We start from the raw sequence: 20,276 nt of genomic DNA, 5'->3' as shown, positions 1-20,276 counted from the left end.
AATGACAATTACTGCCTACTTTTTTCAAACTTTCCTGATTGCTATCAAAACAAACAAAACTTCTGGTTTGATTACATCAGCATTCAAAAGAGGGTGTGCGCGTCTTTTGACAATGTTGGCAGATGTTGGTTACTTTGATTTCCGCTGTATGTTTTACTTCCATCCTACGATGTCTCACACAGGTCTCAATGAATCTCGTTTATGGCCATTGCTTTGACAATGGATTGATATATTACATAGCATATTTCAAACACTCATAACTTGCTATAGCGGTGACAAAATAGCTATAAAAATACATTCCTATATTTAATAAAATGAGATAAATGGAATTTTGATAATAAAAAAATTGCCTTCAGTTCTCCTTTAATTGCACTAGGCCTACTTGCCAGTCAGTTACACAATATAGATGTATTAACTAATGGTTCATTATAATAAATAATAACTAGCAAATATATAACTGCATCCTGACTACTTCATGGGGCAGCATAATAATAATAATAATAATAATAATAATAATAATAATAATAGCTTCAGTAAAATAGTCATAAATAGCAATTTGTGATTTGAAAACAGATTAACACATCATCCTTCAAAATTCATTTTAAGCAGACCATATTTTTGAATACATGTCATTAATTTGGCCACTGGTTGGTAGAGGGGAGGCTGATTTCAGCTAATTTGGCATAATGTAAGTGGTGATCACAGGAAGTTGGTCGTGCTTGAAAGTTTGTGAACCCTTTAGAATTTTCTATATTTCTGCATAAATATGACCTAAAACATCATCAGATTTTCACACAAGTCCTAAAAGTAGATAAAGAGAACACAGTTAAACTAATGAGACAAAAATATTGTACTTGGTCATTTATTTACTGAGGAAAATGATCCAATATTACATATCTGTGAGTGGCAAAAGTATGTGAACCTCTAGGATTAGCAGTTAATTTGAAGGTAAAATGAGAGTCAGGTGTTTTCAATCAATGGAATGACAGTCAAGTGTGAGTGGGCACCCTGTTTTATTTAAAGAACAGGGATCTATCAAAGTCTGATCTTCATAACATATGTTTGTGGAAGTGTATCATGGCACAAACAAAGGAGATTTCTGAGGACCTCAGAAAAAGCATTGTTGATGCTCATCAGGTTGGAAAAGTTTACAAAACCATCTCAAAAGAATTTGGACTCCACCAATCTACATTCTGACAGATTATGTACAAATGGAGAAAATTCAAGACCATTGTTACCCTCCCCAGGAGTGGTCGACCAACAAAGGTCACTCCCAGAGCAAGGCATGTAATAGTTGGCGAGGTCCCAAAGGACCCCAGGGTAACTTCTAAGCAATTGAAGGCCTCTCTCACATTGGTTAATGTTCATGAGTCCACCATCAGGAGAACATTGAACAACAATGGTGTGCATGGCAGGATTGCAAGGAGAAAGCCACTGTTCTCCAAAAAGAACATTGCTGCTTGTCTGCAGTTTGCTAAAGATCACGTGGACAAGCCAGAAGGCTATTGGACAAATGTTTGGTGGATGGATGAGACCAAAATAGAACTTTTTGGTTTAAATGAGAAGTGTTATCTTTGGAAAAAAGGAAAACACTGCATTCCAGCATAAGAACCTTATCCCATCTGTGAAACATGGTGGTGGTGGTATCATGGTTTGGGCCTGTTTTTCTGCATCTGGGCCAGGACGGCTTGCCGTCATTGATGGAACAATGAATTCTGAATTATACCAGCGAATTCTAAAGGAAAATGTCAGGACATCTGTCCATGAACTGAATCTCAAGAGAAGGTGGGTCATGCAGCAAGACAAGGACCCTAAGCACACAAGTTGTTCTACCAAAGATTGGTTAAAGAAGAATAAAGTTTATTTATTTATTTATTTATTTATTTATATCCTTTGTTTATCCAGGAATTGTCCCTTTGAGATACAAGATCTCTTCTTCCAGGGAGTCCTGGCCAAGATGGCGCACAGATATTAACATAAATTGCATACATACAGTAAAATACATACATCATACATAAAATCAACACAGTATTAAGAACGTGAGAAATGGAGTTGTCACAGTCAACAGTCACATCAGTTAAAACAGCTACATGTTTCCTGTAGGGCGGATTTTAACATTCCTTTGAAGGAATTTACAGTAGGAAGTGCTTCTAATGTAATGATAACCTGCATCTCATTCCATATTGATGGTGCATAAAAGGAGAAGGTAGTTTTTCCAAGCTCTGACTGTACCATCGGAACATCCAAGAGCATCCTATGTGCTGCTCGCCTAGTATTGTAGGTGCTTGTGTGGTAAGTTAGAAGTCTTGAAATATAGACTGGCAGTTTACCTAGCAATGCCTTGAGAATAAGAATCAACAAGTGCCATTTTCGCCTCTGATATAGAAAGGGCCAACCTAAAGATTCATATAAAGTGCAGTGATGTGTTCGTGAACCTGCATTTGTTACAAAACGTATTGCAGCATGATACAGAGAATCCAGCTTTTTAAGCATGGAAGAGGCTGCATGCATATATATCACATCACCAAAGTCTAATACAGATAAAAAGGAGCTTTGCACTATTCTCTTTCTAGCCTCAAATGGAAAGCATTTTTTAAACAAACAAAAAAAAGACCCAGTTTAGGCCTAAGCTTTCTCAACAGATTGTCAATATGCACATCAAAAGTCAACTTATCAAGCCATATGCCCAGGTGTTTGTAAAAAGCAACTCTTTCAAGACGTACCATCTAATGTCACGATAGTGGAAATTGGAGCAGCTGCTGTAGCTCGAGAGTGAGTAAAGGTCATATATTTGGTCTTCTTTGAATTAAGGACCAGTTTTAATTTGAGCAGGGAGTGCTGCAATGTTTGAAATGCACCCTGCAAGATTTTTGTGGCCTGATCTAAGGAGGATGCCACTGTATAGACAACTATGTCATCCACATATAAGTGGAAAAGGGCTGGACTTATTCCACTACCTAGGCCATTTATAAAGATAGAAAATAAAATAAGGGCCAAAATAGAACCTTGGGGAACACCTTTGTTTAGAGGAAGAGAGGCTGAAGTATAGTTTTCCACTGATACACACTGAGTTCTACCAGATAGGTAGTTTTTAAACCAATTCAGAGCCATTTCACTAAGGCCTATGCAGCCAAGTCTCTGTAGTAATAGTTTATGATCCACAGAGTCAAATGCAGTTTAGACAGATTAACAAACAATGCTGCACAGTGTTTTTTACTGTCTAAAAATCTGATTATATCATTTGTGACTAGCAGAGCCACTGTTGTAGTACTGTGGCCTGATCTGAAACCTGACTGAGACTCACTGAGAATATTCCTATCAGTCAAAAACCTTTTCAGCTGCTCATTTACAAGGCATTCAAAAACTTTGGCCATAACTGACAATCTAGAAATGGGACGATAATTATTCAAATCAGAAGGGTCACCACTCTTTAACAGAGGGAGAACCATAGCCGATTTCCATGAATTGGGTATTTTATTGGAGTGGAGACTGAGATTGAAGATAGAGGTGATTGGCTCTGCAATAATACCTGCAGCAGTTTTAAAGAAAAATGGTTCTATCTTAATGTTTTGGAATGGCCAAGTCAAAATCCTGACCTTAATCCAATCGAAATGTTGTGGAAGGACCTGAAGCGAGCAGTTCATGTGAAGAAACCCACCAACATCCCAGAGTTGAAGCTGTTCTGTACGGAGGAATGTAATAAAATTCCTCCAAGCCGGTGTGCAGGACTGATCAACAGTTACTGGAAACGTTTAGTTGCAGTTATTGCTGCACAAGGGGGTCACACCAGATACTGAAAGCAAAGATTCACATACTTTTGCCACTCTCAGATATGTAATATTGGATCATTTTCCTCAATAAATAAATGACCATGTATAATATTTTTGTCTCATTTGTTTAACTGTGTTCTCTTTATCTACTTTTAGGACTTGTGTGAAAATGTGATGATATGTTAGGTCATATTTATGCAGAAATATAGAAAATTCTAAAGGGTTCACAAACTTTCAAGCACCACTGTAACCTTTTGTTATCGCAATTAAAAAATTGCTGTTATTGTCTAACTTAATAACTCTGGAAAACACACACAGACTATGCAAGACACACTGAGGTATAAGGTAATAACTTAATCAGGTGCGAATACAGAACAGGTGAATACAATAGGTAACAGATGGGTGACATTGCAGACATGAAGACAGGACCAAAACAAAAGCATAGCATAGACTTTATTATGGGAACTGTGATGCAAAGCGGGGAATCCATGACACTAAATGACTAGGTAACAAACCATGTTTTTCCCCACTCTTTCATCAGATAACCCCAGCCAAGTTTCTAGAGTGCTGGTTGCCATAGAGACACTAGACCTGAATGACAATGCTCCAGAGCTGGACCGACAGTACACGACAGCCATGTGTGACTCCGCCTCCACTGGACAGGTGAGCTGATGCACAAAATTAGAGACTTTTACATTTCCATGTATGTTCGTTTAGATTAGTTATGCTTTATGCAGAAATGTATGAGTGGGCTGCATATGTGTGTAGTTGTGTGTTACACACTATATGAGGAATAAAATACTTGGGGGTGTGCTTTTATAGAAAAATAATTAATGGCAGGGTGTTGTGATGCACCCTAACACAAAAAAATCGGAGTTACTGTTACCACCCAAAAGATGATTAGTTTTGAATTCGAGCATGTCCTGAAGTGTTTTATTCCTATCACACTTCAGCAATTTACCAACTATTAGAAAAGTGTATTTATTAATAGAAAAAAAAACTTTATGCTTTTTTAACAATTTATGGTTACTTTTCATGTCCATGAGACAAGTTAGCAGGTATAAAAAGCTGTTCCATGATGGTGTTACAGTGGGGCAAAAAAATATTTAGTCAGCCACCAATTGTGCAAGTTCTCCCACTTAAAAAGATGAGAGAGGCCTGTAATTTTCATCATAGGTACACTTCAACTATGAGAGGCAGAATGGGGGGAAAGAATCCAGGAAATCACATTGTAGGATTTTTAATGAATTAATTGGTAAATTCCTCGGTAAAATAAGTATTTGGTCACCTACAAACAAGCAAGATTTCTGGCTCTCACAGACCTGTAACAACTTCTTTAAGAGGCTCCTCTGTCCTCCACTCGTTACCTGTATTAATGGCACCTGTTTGAACTCGTTATCAGTATAAAAGACACCTGTCCACAACCTCAAACAGTCACACTCCAAACTCCACTATGGCCAAGACTAAAGAGCTGTCAAAGGACACCAGAAACAAAATTGTAGACCTGCACCAGGCTGGGAAGACTGAATTTGCAATAGGTAAGCAGCTTGGTGTGAAGAAATCAATTGTGGGAGCAATTATTAGAAAATGGAAGACATACAAGACCACTGATAATCTCCCTCGATCTGGGGCTCCACGCAAGATCTCACCCCGTGGGGTCAAAATGATCACAAGAACGGTGAGCAAAAATCCCAGAACCACACAGGGGGACCTAGTGAATGACCTGCAGAGAGCTGGGACCAAAGTAACAAAGGCTACCATCAGTAACACACTACGCCGCCAGGGACTCAAATCCTGCAGTGCCAGACGTGTCCCCCTGCTTAAGCCAGTCCATGTCCAAGCCCATCTGAAGTTTGCTAGAGAGCATTTGGATGATCCAGAAGAGGATTGGGAGAATGTCATATGGTCAGATGAAACCAAAATAGAAGTTTTTGGTAAAAACTCAATGTGGCAGCGGGGGCGTGGTCAAGCATTGGTCTGTGACTGGAGGGTGGAGTCAGGGAAGGTAAGTGGCAGAATCACTACACCTGATGTCAATTAACCTGTGTTTGTGTGATTTCCCAGTGATCACGCCCTATATAAGGAGAGAGAGAGCAGAGGAAGGGAGCTCTCTCTCCAACCAGACAACTTGTGTGTGTGTGTGTGTGTGTGTGTGTGTGTGTGTGTGTGCGTGCATGGCTGGGAGAGTGTGTAGTTTGCATCTGAAAAGAGCAAAATAAAACAAGTATGGAACTTTATTCTGGCCTGCCGTCTTTCTGTGCTCCACCCCCTCCTACGAACTGCTACAGTGGTGCTGAAACCCGGGATCGAGCACAGGAAAAGAACAGCCCCATGGAGTCCTCCCCCTTCGCAGACCTGGTCCACGCCCTAGCCACGGCCCAGCAGAGCCAGCACCAGGCGCTAGTCACCCTCCAAAAGGAGCAGGAACACCGATTCGAGGCCCTGGTGCTGGCGCAGCAGGAAGACCGACAGGCGTTCTGGCACCTCCTCGCGTCGGCGGGATCCACCACCTCCACCGCCGCGGGCCTTTCTCCCCTCACCCTCACTAAGATGAGCCCGCATGACGACCCCGAGGCCTTCCTCACGCTCTTCGAGCAGACAGCAGAGGCCTCGGGCTGGCCGGTGGAACAGCGCGCGGCGCACGGGCAAGGCGCAGCTGGCCACGCTACAGCTCCCCGCCGATCGCCGTCTGGTCTACGCAGACCTTCGCCGGGCTGTCCTCCAGCGGGTGGGGTGCACCCCTGAACAACAGCGACAGCGCATCCGCGCTCTGCATCTGGAGGAAGTCGGCCGGCCGTTCACATTTGGCCAGCAGCTCCGGGACGCCTGCTGGCGGTGGTTGAGGGCCGACAACCGCGACACCGAGGGGATCATCGATCAGGTGGTACTGGAGCAGTTCATCGCCCGCCTACCAGAGGGAACCACAGAGTGGGTCCAGTGCCACCGCCCGGCGTTGCCGGATCAGGCCATCGAGTTGGTGGAGGACCATTTGGCAGCTGTTCTGACGGCAGGACAGCAGACATCCTCTTCTTCCCCCTCCTCTCTCTCTCTCTCTCTCTCCCCTCCTGTGTCTCGTCCTCGCTCCGTTCCCCCACCGCGGAGGCGGGGGCCGGCGCCACTCCAGCTGGCCTGCCGCACCCACGGTGCCCTCCCGTTTCTCCCTTCTGTGTCTCTCTTCCCCCTCCCAGGTGAGTGAGCCCCAGAGCGCCAGTGCAGAGAGGAAGCCCGGGCCGGTTTGCTGGTGCTGCGGGGAGCCGGGCCACCTCCAACAGCAGTGCTCGGCAATGGAAGTGGGCACGGTGGTTCAGATCCCCGACGTTCCAGGAGCTGCCCTCGATTGGGACGGAGCGTATCGCATACCGGTGAGTATCCAAGGGGATACATATCAGGCATTGGTGGACTCTGGCTGTAATCAGACCTCAATTCACCAAAGCCTGGTGCAAGATGAGGCATTGGGGGGAGCACAGGGGGTGAAGGTGTTGTGTGTGCATGGGTATGTTCACAGCTACCCTTTAGTGTCAGTCCACATTTTTTTCAGAGGGGAAAAATTTAGAGTAAAGGCGGCGGTTAATCCTCACCTCACCCACTCGATAATTTTGGGGACTGATTGGCCGGGATTCGGGGAGTTAATGAGCCATTTAGTGAAGAGCAGGTCCTGCCATAGTTCAGCAGGGGGAGGTCCCGGTGTCGCGTTGGCGGAAGCAGCTGTCACAGAGCCGTCTACGTCATCTCCGCGTCAGAGTGAGGAGCCGCCAGCTCCTCCTCCCTCTCTCGGGGAATCCCTCGCGGATTTTCCGTTAGAGCAATCGCAAGACGAGACTCTGCGGCATGCGTTTGACCAAGTGAGAGTAATCGATGGTCAAACGCTCCAGCCAAACGCCACCCTGTCCTTCCCCTATTTTTCTGTTATGAAGGATAGATTATACCGAGTGACGCAGGACACTCAGACTAGAGAGCAAGTCACACAGCTTTTGATTCCAAAGAGCCACCGGGAATTGGTATTCCAGGCGGCTCACTTTAATCCCATGGCTGGACACTTAGGGCAGGATAAAACACTAGCCCGAATAATGGCCTGGTTCTATTGGCCAGGGATTCGCGGCGATGTCCGTAGGTGGTGTACGGCGTGCCGCGAATGCCAGTTAGTAAATCCAGCATCTATTACAAAAGTGCCTTTGCTCCCTCTCCCATTAATTGAGACCCCATTCGAAAGAATTGGGATGGATCTCGCCGGGCCATTAGATCGGTCAACACGAGGGTACCGCTTTATTTTAGTTCTGGTGGACTATGCAACGCGATACCCGGAAGCAGTGCCTCTTCGCAATACCTCGCACGCAGTATTGCGGAAGCGCTCTTCCGCGTCATCTCCCGAGTTGGAATCCCGAAAAAGATTCTGACTGACCAGGGCACCTCGTTTATGTCACGTACACTGAACGAACTGTATGGGTTATTAGGAATTAAGCCGATCCGCACCAGCGTGTATCACCCACAAACGGACGGTTTAGTTGAACGGTTCAATCGCACCCTCAAAAATATAATTAAAAAATTCATAAGTGAGGACACACGTAATTGGGATAAATGGCTTGAACCCTTGTTATTTGCAGTGCGAGAGGTCCCCCAAGCCTCCACGGGGTTCTCCCCATTTGAATTGTCATATGGGCATAAGCCGCGCGGCATTCTAGATGTGCTGTGAGAAAATTGGGAGGAGGGACCTTCACCAAGTAAAAATGAAATTCAATACGTTATTGACCTGCGTGCAAAACTCCACACACTCACACACCTAACCCAGGAGAATTTGCGGCAGGCCCAAGAACGGCAAACCCGCCTGTACGACAGGGGTACGCGCCTTAGAGAGTTCGCACTGGGAGATAAAGTACTCATACTGTTGAGTACTCATACCCACATTGAGCTCCAAATTGATCACCAAGTGGCAAGGACCCTTTGAGGTCACACGGCGAGTCGGGGACGTCGACTACGAGGTGAGGCGAACGGACAGGGGTGGGGTGCTACAGATTTACCACCTGAATCTGCTCAAACTCTGGAACGAGGAAGTCCCCGTGGCATTGGTGCCGGTGGTTCCGGAGAAGGCGGAGCTGGGGCCGGAGGTTCAGAAGGGAGCATTGGCATCGCGTACCTCTCCAGTCCCCTGTGGAGACCACCTCTCCCCGACCCAACTCGCGGAGGTTGCCCAGTTGCAGACTGAGTTTTCGGATGTGTTCTCGCCCCTGCCCGGCTGCACCGACCTCATAGAGCACCACATTGAGGCGCCCCCGGGGGTGGTAGTGCATAGCCGCCCTTACAGGCTACCCGAACACAAGAAAAAAGTGGTTCGGGAAGAACTCGAGGCCATGCTCGAAATGGGCATCGTCGAGGAGTCCCACAGTGACTGGAGCAGCCCGGTGGTCTTCGTACCCAAGGCCGATGGGTCGGTCCGGTTCTGTGTGGACTATAGAAAAGTTAACGCGGTGTCTAAATTTGACGCGTACCCAATGCCTCGTATTGATGAGTTGCTCGATCAACTAGGCACGGCTCGCTTTTACTCGACACTAGATTTGACAAAGGGTTATTGGCAGATCGCCTTGACTCCATTATCCCGAGAAAAAACAGCCTTTTCCACACCGTTTGGCTTATACCAGTAAGGCTTACACTTCCTTTTGGGCTGTTTGGGGTGCCCGCTACGTTTCAGCGGCTGATGGATAGGGTCCTCCGCCCCCACGCCACCTATGCGGCCGCTTACCTTGACAACATCATCATTTATAGTAATGACTGGCCGCGGCACCTACAACACCTGAGGGCCGTCCTTAGGTTGCTGAGGCGGGCGGGTCTCACAGCCAACCCGAAGAAGTGTGCGATTGGGTGGGTGGAAGTATGGCATCTGGGCTTCCACTTGGGCAATGGGCAGGTGCGTCCCCAAATTAACAAGACAGCAGCGATTGCGGCCTGCCCGAGGCCCAAGACCAAAAAAGGGGTGAGACAGTTCTTGGGGCTGGCTGGCTACTATTGTAGGTTTATACCTAATTATTCGGACGTCACCAGCCCGCTGACGGATCTCACTAAAAAGGGAGCACCAGCTCCGGTCCAGTGGATGGAGCAATGCCAGCGGGCTTTCTCTGAGGTGAAGGCTGCACTGTGCGGGGGGCCACTGTTACACTCCCCTGACTTTTCTCTCCCCTTTACATTGCATCGGACAGAGAGCTGGGGGCCGTTCTGTCCCAGGAGGTGGAGGGGGAGGACCGCCCCGTGCTGTACATAAGTCGGAAGCTGTCGGTGCGTGAGGGGCGCTATAGCACCATTGAAAAGGAGTGCCTGGCGATCAAGTTGGTGGTCCTCGCCCTCCGCTACTACCTCCTTGGGCACTTGTTCACCCTCTGTTCGGACCACGTGCCCCTCCAGTGGCTCCACCGCATGAAGGATGCCAACACGTGGATCACCCATTGGTATCTGGCACTCCAGCCCTTTAATTTCAAGGTGGTCCACAGGCTGGGGGCGCAGATGGTCATGGCGGACTTTCTCTCCCGTCAAGGGGGGGGGGGAGTCGGCTGCCCGGCCTGAGTCGGGCAGTGGGGGTATGTGGCAGCAGGGGCATGGTCAAGCATCGGTCTGTGACCGGAGGGCAGAGTCAGGGAAGGTACGTGGCAGAATCACTACACCTGATGTCAATTAACCTGTGTTTGTGTGTCTTCCCAGCAATCACGCCCTATATAAGGAGAGAGAGAGCAGAGGAAGGGAGCTCTCTCCCCAACCAGACGACGTGTGTGTGTGCGCGTGTGTGTGCGCGCGTGTGTGCGCGCGTGTGTGCGCGCGCGTGTGTGTGTGCGCGTGTGTGTGTGTGTGTGCGTGCATGGCTGGGAAAGTGTGTAGTTTGCATCTGAAAAGAGCAAAATAAAACAAGTATGGAACTTTATTCTGGCCTGCCGTCTTTCTGTGCTCCACCCCCTCCTACGTTCCTACCCCCTCAACTTGTTGTGTTTGGAGGAGAAAGAATGCTGAGTTGCATCCAAAGAACACCATACCTACTGTGAAGCATGGGGGTGGAAACATCATGCTTTTGGGCTGTTTTTCTGCAAAGGGATCAGGACGACTGATCCGTGTTAAGGAAAGAATGAATGGGGCCATGTATCGTGAGATTTTGAGTGAAAACCTCCTTCCATCAGCAAGGGCATTGAAGATGAAACGTGGCTGGGTCTTTCAGCATGACAATGATCCCAAACACACTGCCCAGGCAACGAAGGAGTGGCTTCGTAAGAAGCATTTCAAGGTCCTGGAGTGGTCTAGCCAGTCTCCAGATCTCAACCCCATAGAAAATCTTTGGAGGGAGTTGAAAGTCCGTGTTGCCCAGCGACAGCCCCAAAACATCGCTGCTCTAGAGGAGGTCTGCATGGAGGAATGGGCCAAAATACCAGCAACAGTGTGTGAAAACCTTGTGAAGACTTACAGAAAACGTTTGACCTCTGTCATTACCAACAAAGGGTATATAACAAAGTATTGAGATGAACTTTTGTTATTGACCAAATACTTATTTTCCACCATAATTTGCAAATAAATTCTTTTAAAATCAATGTGATTTTCTAGATTTTTTTTTTCATTTTGTCTCTCATAGTTGAGGTATACCTATGATGAAAATTACAGGCCTCTCTCATCTTTTTAAGTGGGAGAACTTGCACAATTGGTGACTGACTAAATACTTTTTTGCCCCACTGTACATAGCCACAATTTGTGGAGTCAATTGTCCTGAAGACTTTCCCATGGTGGTTTCCTACTGACTGCCACAAAGTGCTACTGTAGCAGTCTCCTTATAGAAAGCTCTGATGCTCCATGTCTCCTTATAGAAAGCTTCCCAATATCAATGATTAGATGTTTTCCTTTGTTAAATAACACATTTGTTAATCAACTTATTATAATTTCTATCATTATTATTCGAATATATGGAGTCTAACTTATCATATGATCATTATTCATCTCATCTCATTATCTCTAGCCGCTTTATCCTTCTACAGGGTCACAGGCAAGCTGGAGCCTATCCCAGCTGACTATGGGCGAAAGGCGGGGTACACCCTGGACAAGTCGCCAGGTCATCACAGGGCTGACACATAGACACAGACAACCATTCACACTCACATTCACACCTACGGTCAATTTATGGCCCTTTTCCACTACCCTTTTTCAGCTCACTTCAGCTCGCTTCAGCTCACTTCAGCCCGACACGGCTCGCATTTCGACTACCAAAGAACAGCACGACTCAGCTCGCTTCAGCCCTGCTTAGCCCCTAAAACTCGCACCGTTTTGGAGTGGGGCTGAAGCAAGCCAAACCGAGCCAAGTGAGGCTGGGGGCGTGAGCAGACACTCCCCTGTGCACTGATTGGTGAGGAGGAGTGTCCTCACATGCCCACACACGCCCCGCGAGCACGCTGGGATCTGTAAACACCATAAACCCGGAAGAAGAATAATTACGAATTACGAGAATTTCTGAAGCCTTATGTGCCTCGCCTCATCTATACGCTCTTGCCAGTATCTGTTGGCGTTGTCCGTGACCACAAGCCACAGAACCAAGACCAGCAACACTAACGACTCCATGTCCTCCATGTTTATTGTTTACTATTCGGGTCGTGAGACTACCGCTTAAAAGCTCACTGATGTCACTGTTTGCGCTGCTTAACGACATCACGTGACGTCCACCCACTTTCGCTAACTCCACCCAATGTGTCCACCCACTTCCAGCCAGCACGGTTCAGCGCGGTTGTAGTCGAAATGCAACTCCGACAGCCCCGCTCAGCTCGACTCAGCACGGCACGGCTCAGCCTGACTCAGCCGCGTTTGTAGTGGAAAAGCGGCATTAGAGTCACCAGTTAACCTAACCTGCATGTCTTTGGACTGTGGGGGAAACCGGAGCACCCGGAGGAAACCCACGCGGACACGGGGAGAACATGCAAACTCCGCACAGAAAGGCCCTCGCCGGCCCCAGGGCTCGAACCCAGGACCTTCTTGCTGTGAGGCGACAGCGCTAACCACTACACCACCGTGCCGCCCATCATTATTCATTATTCCATAATTTTTTTTAATCCAAATATCATCAACCATTGCTGTTCGCCTTCTCACCCTTTTAACCAAGAATTAATTGAATATCTACTCCACGGTTTGTTTGTGATTTGCTGCTTGTCTCACTGTGTCATGATATTTTCCCACATGTTTCATTTTTAATTGGGTCTCCATGCCCATCTGCTCAGTTTTCTCAGCACATGTCTCTTCTCTTCCAACTTTTAACTGTCTAAGGCAGGAACATTTTATGGATTTCAAGTTGAAGTACTGAACTGCTAATGTGACTTGACAGTCTCTTAATCTTCATGCATTTCAGAAAACACACATTAAAAAAGGTCTTCCCCTGCTGCAGTGTAAACTGTCCTGCCAGCACTCGCTTCTGAACCACATTACACTCGTTTTTCTTTCCAGTGTATCCCTGAGGCATGAGGAAAGATCCTTGATGCAAGATGGTGGGGTGTGGTTATTTCTAGCCTAAGTGAGTCTCTTGGGCTAGAGATATTTTTAAACATACAGTATGGTAAACTTGCATCTCTGTATACGTACAGTACCAGTACAAGTTTGGACACGCCTTCTAATCCAGTGGTGTTTCTTTATTTTTTTATTAATGAAAAGACACGTGATGTCTTAAAGTAATGATGGACTGTCCTTTCTCTTTACTTAGTTGAGCAGTTCTTGACATAGTATGGATTACTACAGTTGTGGAATAGAACTATTTGCTGTATTTTTATTATTTACTATTTATTGTTTGATCTCAAATGCATTAAGAAGGCAAGAAAGTCCGATACTTATCTTTTGACAAGACACACCTGTTAATTGAAACGCATTCCAGGTGACTACCTCATGAAGCTGGTTAAGATAATACCAATAATGTGCAAAGCATCATCAAGGTACTGTAAATGGTGGCTATGTTGAAGAATCTAAAATATGAAACATTTTTTAACACTTTTTGTTTACCACAGAATTCCATATATGTCCCATATGTTATTAGTTTTGATGTCTTCAGTATTGGGTGGCACAGTGGTGTAGTGGTTAGTACTGTCGCCTCACAGCAAGAAGGTCCTGGGTTCGAGCCCAGCGGCCAGCGAGGGCCTTTCTGTGTGGAGTTTGCATGTTCTCCCCGTGTCTGCATGGGTTTCCTCCGGGTGCTCCAGTTTCCCCCACAGTCCAAAGACATGCAGGTTAGGTTAATTGGTGGCTCTAAATTGACCGTGAGTGTGAATGATTGTTTGTCTCTGTGTCAGCCCTGCGATAACCTGGCAACTTGTCCAGGGTGTACCCCACTTCTCACCCATAGTCAGCTGTGATAGGCTCCAGCTTGCCTGCGACCCTGTAGAACAAGATAAGTGGCTACGGATAATGGATGGAGGGTCTTCAGTATTGTTCTACAATGTAGAAAGTAGTCAAAATACAGAAAAACCTATGGCTGAGGTGTAAAAACTTTTAACTGGTACTGTCGGTGCTCCTGAAAGCTCAGTACTTCATTCATTTATTCATTCATTCATCATGAGTAACCTATACCAGGAACACTAGGGATAAGACACGACTACACTTGGGGATGGGATGGGATGCCAGGCATTCTCTCTCTCTCTCTCTCTCTCTCTCTCTCTCGCATGTACAGACACACACACGGTCAATGTCGCATACCCAGTCCACCTCCCGGATGTTTTTGAGAGGTGAGAGGAAACTGGAGAACTTGCACAGACCATGTGAAACACAAACAGTAACCTAAGCTCAGAATCAAACCGGGAACCCTGGAGCTCTGAGGCAGCAATGAGGCCACTCCTAGAGTTAATCATGGATTTTATTTTACATGACTTTATCTCAGTTTGCTTATTTGCGGATACTGATATCTGACTTTAATGTGTGATTAATAGTTTTAATACTTCCTTAATCTCTTGTCTGCATTTTTGTTTCTATATTCTTCAACTTATTTATCCATTCCTTGCTTGCCTTTCCCCTGTCTCTTCCTCTCAGGTGGTGCAGGTGTTGAGAGCAATTGATAGAGATGAGGGAGGGAACGACAGCACAGTCTATTTCAACATCCCTCCAGACTCCAGTGCTGCACTCAACTTCAGCATTAGAGAGAGTGGAGGTGTGCAATGTTTTTTTGTCCCTGTTTAATACTCTATCTCTCTCCTTATTCCCCACTGCTTCTTTCTCTTTCCCTCCCTATCCCTTACCAGTTTCCTCTCTGTCTGTCGTACCTATTCTTTCTCTTTATATATATTTCAGACTGCCTTTCTATCTGCTGCATTGTCTTCCTGTGTGTATCTGCTTCTCCCATCATCGTTCATATCTCTGGTTCTTTTGTGCACTGCTACTTTGTTTGTCTTTGCTCCTCCCTGCTACATATATTTTCTTCCTGTACTCAGAGAGAAAATGCTCTGGCATTCTTCACAGCAATGGATTCAATGGTCTGGACAAATGTAGTCCCATCAGAAATTGAATTAAACTTCACTTGACGGATTTCAGTGGAATTAAATGTCTATCAGGCTCCATTTGAGCTTAAAGCCTCTTTTTTAATCTAACCATCTATCTCTCCATTTCCTTTCTTGTTTATTTGTCTGTCTGTTTTTCTCCAGGTCCCACTGCAAGCCTCGTCCTCGTCTCGCCTTTACAGGCACTCTCCCGCTCTTCCACGTCCTCTCTGACGCTCCATGTTCCTCTGGTCCTCAGGGATGTATCCTCAGGTCTGACGAGCACAGCGACAGTCACTGTGTCAGTGTGTCCCTGTCTGAGAGGAGGTGCACGAGCAGGGGAGAAGGAGAAGCAGAGTGATGCAGACTGGGAAAGGGAAACTGTGTGTCTACCCCAGCACTCTTCCCTGCCTTCTCCGGGTCTCAGCACAGCAGCCCTACTAGCAATTTTAGCATGCGGGGCGACACTTTTGGGTATGATCATGTAATGACTAGTCATTTTTCTGTGTGTCTGTCGAGTGCTTCTTGTTCTAATGGCCTGTTGGAATCATTTTCTCTCTGGAACACCCTGCAATTTTATTGAAAAAAAATGTCAAACTACAGACAGTATGTATTCCATTTTATAAATGGCAAAAAACTGATTCTTCTTTTTTTCCCCCATTTCCATTTCCCTTTTCTCTCTCTTTAGCTGTCACTGCTCTGTCTCTGTCCCTGCGCAGACAAAAAAGGGACTCGCTTTCTCCTTTAGAGGAGGACGATGTCAGGGAGAATATCATCACTTATGACGATGAGGGAGGCGGTGAAGCCGACACCGCTGCCTTTGACATCACGGCACTCCAGAGCGCCCCCCACAGTGCTCGCAGGGGATACCGAACCCTAGACAGCAGGAACATGTGAGTCAGTGTGGGATGAATTCATGCTCCCTGTTCAGTCTTTCCCCTATCTGTGCATTTTGCTAGCATAGTGACATGAATATACACATGTTCTGCATCAAGACAATATTTCAGCTAACAGTATCTGTCTCTGCTTTCCCTTTAATATCCCATCAGACGTCAATCTCAGCATGGCCAGGATAAATCACGGACATACAGCAGCTGGGCCCAATCAGGAGCTGTGGACAGTGGGCAGTATCCCAGTCAGACTCCTCTATATGGTCGCTTGTGTTACAGCAGCCAGACTCTCCCTGTGCTACGGCGGTCACAGGGTCCATACAACCCTGGCCTGACTGAACTGGGATATCGCTTATCCGGTGGCCAGCCAGATCATTCCCTTGTAATCCATAACCAAGGTGCAATGGTGGGGCCACTGGAACCAGGAGCATTGTACATGGGGCCCAGTGAGGTGGGGAATAGCTCTAGAGAGGGAACCGCGTCCCAGGAGGGAGCCACTGCATCTGAAGAAGGAACGCCACAGAAAAATGATGCCAAGGAAGATTTGGGCAGTGATGCCCAGCAGAGCCAGGATCTTAACTGGGTAAAGAATCAGCTCCTTTTTTACAATAAACTGCCCTGTGTTTTCAATTTAAGTATCGACCAATCAATAATTAAAGAGAAAATCTACCCTGAACAACTTGAATATTTATCTTTCGGGTGGAAATTTCCTTTAATTTAATTTAATTAATTTACATCTAGACTACATACAGTACTTTTATACAAAATTGCAGTACTTTTATACAAGATGCAAAGTTCAATAATTTATTGATCAGTTTATGCAAATCTACAATTTGTGGGATACACAATAACATACTGAACAGATTATTTGGGAGGTTGGCGTTTTGAAAGTGAGTGAAATAAGTGAAATGTATTATTTGATTGCATAAAAATGTTATAGTGCAGGGAAATGAAATTGATTGACATACAAAAAAAAGAGACCTTAGTAGCAAGAATAGTCTGATCTCTTATATTGTCTTACTTTTCCAATTTATAGAGGTCTCCTAAGCTCTTCAGTTGATCTCTGCTTCAGCTTCTCTACACATCTTGTCTTCTTTAACTGTCTGCCTTTAAGAATTGTGTATTATCAACTACACTTTCATTGTTTTCTTAACTCTAGATATATATTTGTTTGCAACTGTTCATAGTAACTATTTGTCTCTCTGCTTAACTATTTCTACTCTCCCCATCTTAATGAAACCATCCTTCTTCCTTCTCTTCTCCATTCTCCTTCCATTAGAAGCGTAAGCGTATTCTGACCCACTTTAACTTTCCTGCTCCTCCCCGTCCCTGTCCCCAACAGGTGCAGTCAGAGTCTGCTCCACGGGAACTGGTGCTGACTCGCTCAGGCTCACTGGCCAGGCCTGGGGTTTCAGGTGGCTGGTTGTGTGATTCAGCCACATTACCCATGGCAGGGCGGTGCTCCTCACGTGCTGGGCTCTCACCAAAAAAGAGTGCAGCTGGCTCCCCAGAAGGTACAGATGGAGCAAACAATACCATGCAATCTGTCAACTGCAATTACACCACCATCCTGCAGGGGGAGCAGCCAAAGGACTACACGGGTAACTTGAGCCAAGGAGGATTGGAGATGGGAAGTAGTTTTGTGGTAGCAAGGCCAGAAGGGGGGATTCCACTGTGTGTCCCAGAGAGCACAGGGTTTGTGGCTGACTGGCGGGATCGGGTGGGCATGGGGGCTTACAGCCTGGGCAGGAGGGATATGATGCCCCAACTGCTGCCCTACCCTGGCCAAGGTCGAGGGGCATTTGGAGGGATCCTGGGATATGGAGGAACTTGGCCTACACTGCCTGAAGCAGCAGGAAGGGGTATGCAAGGAGGAGGTGGTCAGTCCCTGGCTTTGAGAGTCGGTGAGTTCCTGCGGCTACGCCTGGCGCAGGTGACCTTTGATCCAACGCAGCCTCCGTATGACTCGGTGCAAGTGTATGGGCTTGAAGGTACAGGGTCACGCGCTGGCTCTCTCAGCTCCCTGGAGAGTGAAGGAGAGAAGGAGGCCAATAAGCAGGAGTGGGGTATTGGGCTGGAGGAGTGGGGCCCACGTTTCCACAAACTAGCCCAACTGTTCGAAGAAAGAGAGAAAGAGATAGAGGATGAAAGGGAAAGCAAGGCAGAGACACCCAGGAGACAAAACAATAAAGAGAAACAGGAGAATGAGGAGAAGTCTGGAGATGAAGGGAAGGACAGAGACTGAGAGGTCGAGTCAGGGATGGTGTAAGGGTATGGGTGGATAAGTAAACAGCAACCAGTCTTAGAGTAATAGGGAATGAAGGAAAAGAGAGAGAGAGAGAGAGAGAGAGAGAGAGAGAATAATTGGGACAGACACATAAAACATTGTGAGCTAAATAGAGAGAGAGAGGGGAAGCTACAGAGTGAGTGATTGATGCAATTTAAAGCAATATATGTTAAAAAAAAAAGCAGAACAGTGAGCACAGAAGGAGAGTCAGAAAACACTGTTTCTATTTGGCATATTTATCATTTTCTAGGTATTGTAGGCAGGGAGAAAAAAATGCCCATAATACCTTTTCTATTCACACACATACAGAGAGAGAGAGAGACCGCAGGTGACTTAAATTATGTTTTTAGGGCAATGTGCAAGACAATACAACCACCAGGGAGTCTGGAAAAAAAGTAGGCTATCATACCACAACTGATGAATACAAAAGAATACATAAAGGTGAGAGGTAAAGATCTGTACAGGAAGTGCTGGGATAAATTATTCTCCTCATGGTGTTAGCAAAATTTTGGCATGAAAATCGGCCTGTACACATGCATAGACATTAAAAAAAAACTTTTTTAAAGTAATCATCTTACTTTCTTTCGATGCCTTTTCAATGCAAAACATCTTGACTTTGATTTAAGATGGACTCCCAAAGTGAAAAAGTGAAAGAATTTCACATTTGAAAAACTAGATATCAACTGCCATAATAGAAACCTAAAGAATGACTGAATGAATTTAAGTGGGGCTGCAGACATGATGTGATCTAGTGTCAGTGTTCTTCTGCTGGATCCGTGTAAACAATATTGGAATTTCAAAACTTTTGTGCTTCATTTTCATGTTTCATTTCCAGTTGTTCTTTGTTTACTAGCACTTTTTAGCACTGCAATTATTTGTGGATTATTTTCAAAGTATTGACCAATTCTGGAACAATTACCGAAGAGAAATATTCAAGTGTCAAGAATTTAATTGGTGCGATTAATCAAGAGAAATCAGAAGTAGGAAGCAAAGTCTGAGCTGGAATCCACTTTTATATGTGAAGCTCAATAATAGATATGATGATACTGTTGTTGTTTTTCCATATAAAAAATAAGTATAAATAAATAATCGGACATTGTGTGTAAATGTAAATATCGAATACCATTGTGTAAAGTGATTACTGAGTACTGAGTGAGTACTGTAGTATTGAAAATAACAACATGAAAAGTAATTTAAAAGAAAGCTGGAGGAGATAAAAGATTAAAATGTCACGTTGGATTACAGCACTGAGGGATGAAATCACCTGCAGAGGAATAAACTGAGCTGAGTGGACTTGTCTGGATTATTTGAGATTAACTCTACTGTAGGGCATCAAGCCTAACTGGAATCCAGCACTGATCCACCTGACGATGCTGAAGTCAGAAATAGTTTGTTCTACAACCACTGAGTGTCTGTGGTTGTTTTTACTGCCCTCAAATGTACAGAATTTCAACAAATCATCTGAAAATGGACACATGGATGTAGCCATTTTTTCCATACTCTGTACAAGGGTGAAAACACGCGCGCGCACACACACACACACACACACACACACACACACACACACACATAGAGGGTTGCATTGTAACAGAATACAAATAACAGCATTACATAGTATATTTTAAAGAAACACCTCCAATGTTTACATTTTAATCATTTTAAAATCACCCAGCCACACTTTCTCATTTATATTGCACACTAGAAAATAAAATGGGTATATTACTGTATCAACCCCAGATTACTGTCAGGGACTGTGAGAATTACCTAAATTCCTTATTGTGTGCATGCTGAAACTTTCCTACAAGGTCAAAAAGTGACTAATGGCACAGTATTTGCAATAAATACCCCTGTCCTACAGCCATTTTAGGCAGCAAGG

General features: G+C 45.4%; 1 protein-coding gene across 1 annotated transcript in view; it reads left to right on the top strand.

Annotated features, from left to right (window-relative positions):
- LOC132883804 (cadherin-24) overlaps positions 1-18,403 on the top strand; it is a 201,587-nt gene extending 183,184 nt beyond the window's left edge. The window contains exons 8-13 of the mRNA XM_060917835.1: positions 4,312-4,433; positions 14,781-14,898; positions 15,389-15,697; positions 15,912-16,116; positions 16,273-16,696; positions 17,456-18,403. Coding sequence (XP_060773818.1) covers positions 4,312-4,433; positions 14,781-14,898; positions 15,389-15,697; positions 15,912-16,116; positions 16,273-16,696; positions 17,456-18,358 — 2,081 coding nt within the window. The 3' untranslated portion in view covers positions 18,359-18,403. The remainder of the gene's footprint in view (positions 1-4,311; positions 4,434-14,780; positions 14,899-15,388; positions 15,698-15,911; positions 16,117-16,272; positions 16,697-17,455) is intronic.
- Positions 18,404-20,276: the final 1,873 nt, after the last annotated feature.

Source organism: Neoarius graeffei, chromosome 1 (genome assembly GCF_027579695.1).
Source record: "Neoarius graeffei isolate fNeoGra1 chromosome 1, fNeoGra1.pri, whole genome shotgun sequence".
Lineage (NCBI taxonomy): Eukaryota > Metazoa > Chordata > Actinopteri > Siluriformes > Ariidae > Neoarius > Neoarius graeffei.
This window is presented reverse-complemented; position numbering and strand designations above follow the sequence as displayed.